This window comes from Morus notabilis, unplaced genomic scaffold (assembly GCF_000414095.1).
Source record: "Morus notabilis unplaced genomic scaffold, ASM41409v2 Scaffold74, whole genome shotgun sequence".
Classification (NCBI taxonomy): Eukaryota; Viridiplantae; Streptophyta; class Magnoliopsida; order Rosales; family Moraceae; genus Morus; species Morus notabilis.
The window spans coordinates 562074-567073 of NW_010359622.1; the positions used below are offsets into that span (position 1 = coordinate 562074).

The 5000-nt window shown below is 40.8% G+C and overlaps 1 protein-coding gene across 1 annotated transcript in view; it reads right to left on the reverse strand.

Annotated features, from left to right (window-relative positions):
• Positions 1-5000, reverse strand: part of LOC21405220 — a 13486-nt gene that overhangs the window by 3786 nt on the left and 4700 nt on the right. The window contains exon 3 of the mRNA XM_024163533.1: positions 971-1088. Within this exon, the coding sequence (XP_024019301.1) occupies positions 971-1000 (30 nt within the window). The 5' untranslated portion in view covers positions 1001-1088. The remainder of the gene's footprint in view (positions 1-970; positions 1089-5000) is intronic.

Consider the following 5000-nt stretch of genomic DNA (forward strand, 5'->3'; position numbering starts at 1 on the left):
CGGTCGACCGGTGGAGAACGCCAGTTCGTGAAAACTTGTGGAAATCAGTTCAAAAACCTGCAAATCCAGTCCCAATTCACAAAATCTCAAGGGACAACCACTAGATCTGGGTTCTAGGTACTAAAACAAGTCCAAAGAACCTAAGATCTCCAATTTCTACTCTAGTTTTACTCAAAATCATCAAAATTTGTTTTGAACCAAAAATAAGTTTTGAAATCCGAAAAACATAGATTCAAGAGAGGTTCTTTCAGTAATCTTACCTCGAATCCTTCTCTTGATGTTGAAAACTCTTTGAAATCACTCTTGGTTCGAATCCGGTTTTGATTTGAGACACAAATGGGAGAGAGAGAGGGAGAGAGAGCACGGAAGTGTGAGAGAGAGAGAGAGAGAGAGAAATGCACGGGAAAGAAAAAGAAAAGGAAGGAAAAGAAAGGAAAAAGAAAAAGAAAAGAAAAGAAAAATAAAGGAAAGTGACATGTGTAAAATATAACAGTCCAGAAATGCGCCCATACACACTTCTGGATTAAATAAATTACTGTGAATAATTTAAATACTTTGGAATTATTTAAACTCAATTAATTAAATCAGATTAGGCACACTAATAATCTCAATTACCTTAATTAATCTCAATTAATTCTTCAGGGTGTTACAGTTACATCTGTAACAAGATTTATAAATCATAATCTTACAGACATATGGTAGCATATCAAATATAATAATTACTATTTACTAGTAACCCACCCAACCTCCCCCCACCCAAACCCAACCAAAAAAAAAACAGAACAAAAACAAAATATAAAAGAAAAATCATGCTTGAGAAGCAGAGACGTATACAAAATATAAATTTATGTAATAGAAAATCACGCTTAAGAAGCAGAGACGCAAACTAACATGTAGTTGTTGATGCCATATAACGATGACAAATTGTAATTTAAGAAAGACTTAACAAACATTTAAAAACAGGACATACCGCTAAATTCTTTCGCAAATACCGCATCATATCTTCGTAATATTCACTTTCTTTACATATCTTGCAAGCAAAGCAAGTGTTCCATTGGAGTCTTTTCTTTATGCAATGTTCGACTATCCTGCAGCATGGAATAAGCATAGGGCAGATGTGAGACATATCACGCTGAAGAAACAAATTTTTAAGTCGTATACATCTATAGATGTATTTAACTAATTAAGTTACTTAACACTTCATCAAACCTCAAGGGAAATATAAACTAATCCATCCGGTCATTCTCTATATCCACATCCGGGATATGTCACTATTAAGCATGGAATAAGCATAGGGCAGATGTGAGACATATCACGCTGAAGAAACAAATTTTTAAGTCGTATACATCTATAGATGTATTTAACTAATTAAGTTACTTAACACTTCATCAAACCTCAAGGGAAATATAAACTAATCCATCCGGTCATTCTCTATATCCACATCCGGGATATGTCACTATAAGCTTTCTTAAATACCTCTTTGGCTGATCCCCAAAGAAACCCCATAAATCAATGTTTCCAAAACGACACTGGACAACATGAAAAAACTAACAAACCGAGTTCGCTGCTTGAATGATTGGCTTCACAAAGATTGTTTGAAGTTCAAAATCTACTCCAATTGCTCAACTTAGAAATGAAACTCGCCAAGAAATGAAAAATGAATCATGAATCATGAATCGAGAGACAATCAAAACACAAACAAATTAATTAACCAGAAAAGGAAGAGAAACAAAAGCAAAAGCTGATCCAAACCTTCCATGTAAACCGAACACAGCTTGAAAACCTCACAATCACCTTTACCTGGATTCAGAACAACAAATTTAAATTAAACAATAGAGTACAAAGGAACGAGCTTTTTTGCCAAACAAATACCTTTACAGTGAAATCATAGAGACTCTTCTCCATGGCTGCTCTTGTGTAAATACTCGAAGAACGAGACTTTATGAAAAATCTAAGAAGAACATATGATTGTAAAGAGAACCCATTACGGCAAAGGGCCAATTTGGAGGATCCAAGTGGGGATTTGGTAAATGGGATCGAGAAAGCCATGGATGGCATAAAGTAGAATGGACAGGGGAAATACCTGAAACGGAGCTGCGGCCTTGCAAGAAATCTGACTTCCCAAAGGCCGAATCTGAAGGATAGAAGAAGAAGGAGGAGCAGGGGGTCACTTTTGAGAGAAAGTGAGGGTCACCGTGAAAAGAAGGAGCAGCGGTGGAGAGAAAAGAAGGAGCAGCGGTAGAGAGAAGAAGCCCTAGCTTCACTTCGGCGTAGAACAAAAAAATGAAGAAGAAAGGAGCGTGGAGTGAAAAAATGAAGAAAATGAGCGTGGAGAAACAAGGTGGGAATATGGCTCCTCGGGAAGGTAGCAGAGCAAACAAAAGGAAAATAATTCAAAGCGGGAATTTGAAATTTTGGAGAGGCGGGGGGTGTTGTGGGGGAAGTAATATTCAGTACTGCTAAATTAAATTTTAATATATTTATATATATATATATATATAAATTTATAAAACATTACTCTTGAAAATTTCATGAAATTATAATATATATATATAACATAGCAATTTTAAAACGCTATTATATATTAGCAAATAATATTTTTATAGCGTTTTTTTAAAAACGCTATAATTAACCGCTATAAAAAGCCTATTTTCTTGTAGTGTAAGGATTATTTACAAGGATTGTCTTGACAAACTATTTCAAAGTGTCCTTTGATTTTTCAAAACAATTCAAAACCCCCATGATATATAGAAAATGGCAACTAGCGTTGCAACCACCTATTATTTGATATGGATTTATGCTAAAACTGATACTATATGACAGAAATTTTGGTTCACTTCGGTGTTGAAGATGTCAACTGGTGATACTCTGTTGGTGATGGGAACGAGAAACTAATCTTGGGGTTCCTGGAACCATTTCTGGCTCACCTTAAATTAGCAAAAAAAATAGATTTTCAAATAGGATATTTCATTACTCTTCATCCCTAGGCCTCAGATGCCTTTTGTTGTCTGGGAAAATATGGGTGACATGTAGAATAGCGACAGCGTGACACATGGCCCTATTTTTCCTCAAAAGGCGACAACCCTCGACGCTTGAAGCTCGCTTCCTCTCTACGCTGCAAAGAAAGGCCCGACTTAGGGCATCGACCCGGCATACCGTCGACCAGTCGTGCCGTCGATCTTATGGCAACAATTCCTATGTCTAGAAAGGATCGACTGCCACGAAAGACATGAGGTCTACGCAGCGCAGACGATGAGGGGAATACTCTTCAGAAAGGAGCCTGACATCACAAATTGCGTCTAGGGATGAAAGATGTCTGCGGTACAAGCATTAATTGCAATCCCCTAAACCGCCCTACAGTGGGCAGTGAAGGATTACAGGAATCCACAGAGTCGTAATGGAAGACCAATTGGCTAAGTGAACAGTTCAAAATGTGATTAGTGGGCTACGGTCTGGACCTAGAAAAGTAGGCCACTCAAGTACATCTATCTACAAAGGAGAACCGCCCACGAAAGAACCTTGAGCTATAAAAGGGGCAAAACCCCATACACGAAAGAGGATTTGGCTTCTTTAGTATTGAATCAAAGGAAGAATATACATGCATGTAAATTGTAAGAATCCAAAAAGAAATACAATACACAAGTGGATGTAGCTCTTCATTAACAGAGTGAACCACTATAAAATTCGTGTGTCCTCTCATTCAAGCATTATTCTCATGCTTCCAAAAATACAACAAACACTTCATAGCCTAATTTTAAATATACAGTTAATTTCCAGCCGGTAACCCAACGGGATACCAGTGGGTAACCCGGCGTATTTCTGTTGACGAAATTTAGCCATCAACAATTGGCGACTCCACTGAGGATCGAAGCCAGAATCTCTGGTTCATACGTTTGACCCCCAACAACAACATAGTTAGCAAACATGCCTCCAAGAAGAAGAATTGAGGCCATCAACCAAGGCAACCAGATGGATGAAGCTGCCACACATCCGGGGAACGAGGGGATGGAAGAAGACCCACCTCCGGTTAGGAATGGAGTCCCACCCCTAGACGTGCCGCGACCGGACCCTGTGCAGATGCAGGCCCAACTCACTACTCTGACCAACCTGGTGCGGGGACTGATGACTGTCGTTGAGCGCTTGGATGGAAGAAACTCAATGCCCCCTCTAAAGGACGCCCCGAGACCGCTAGAAGCTGCTGCGGCTGGAAACCAGAACCCCGGTGACCACCAAGATATCCCAAAAGGAGTCAAGGACAGTGAAAATCTTAGAGATCCCAGGCCTCGACCTTCCCAATTCTCCGGCAGTTATCTAAGGGCCGCCGGACCCCGGGCTCATGAGAACCAAATAGCCAGAGGCCTGGGAAACCCCGAAGCACCACCTCAGAACCCAGGTGGAAACCTTCCAGGAGATGCAGGGTCGCTACAAGTGGGCGGACGAGTAAGGGGCGGACCCAACGCACAAAAGGCAGAAGCTTCGAAAGGAACCAACTCAACCATCTCAACGGAAGAGGCACGAGCCATTATGGAGCGCATGGCCAGCCTAGAGCAAAAGTTCACAGGCGATGTCGCCGGCCTAAAGAAAAATATAGGGCGAGTGGCTGAGGTGGTGAACGTCGACATCACACCTAGCCGGACGCACGACCACCCGTTTACTGCGGAAATTATGGCGCCACCTCTCCCCGATAAATACAGGTCACCGTCGATCCCACCGTATAACAACAGAGGGGATCCCGACGATCACCTAGAAATGTACACAGCGCACATGCTCTTGCATGGATATGCCGAGTAGATCATGTGCCGAGCCTTCCGAAACCATCTAACGGACTCTGCCCGGAGATAGTTTCGAACGCTAAACCCAAACTCTATCTTAAGCTGGGATAAGTTGAAGGAAGCATTTTTCCTCCAGTTTATGGAAGTGAAAAAATGTCCCTCCAAAACAGAATTTGACAACAATATACCAGAAGCCAAACGAGTCATTAAAAGAGTGGCTCGCAAGGT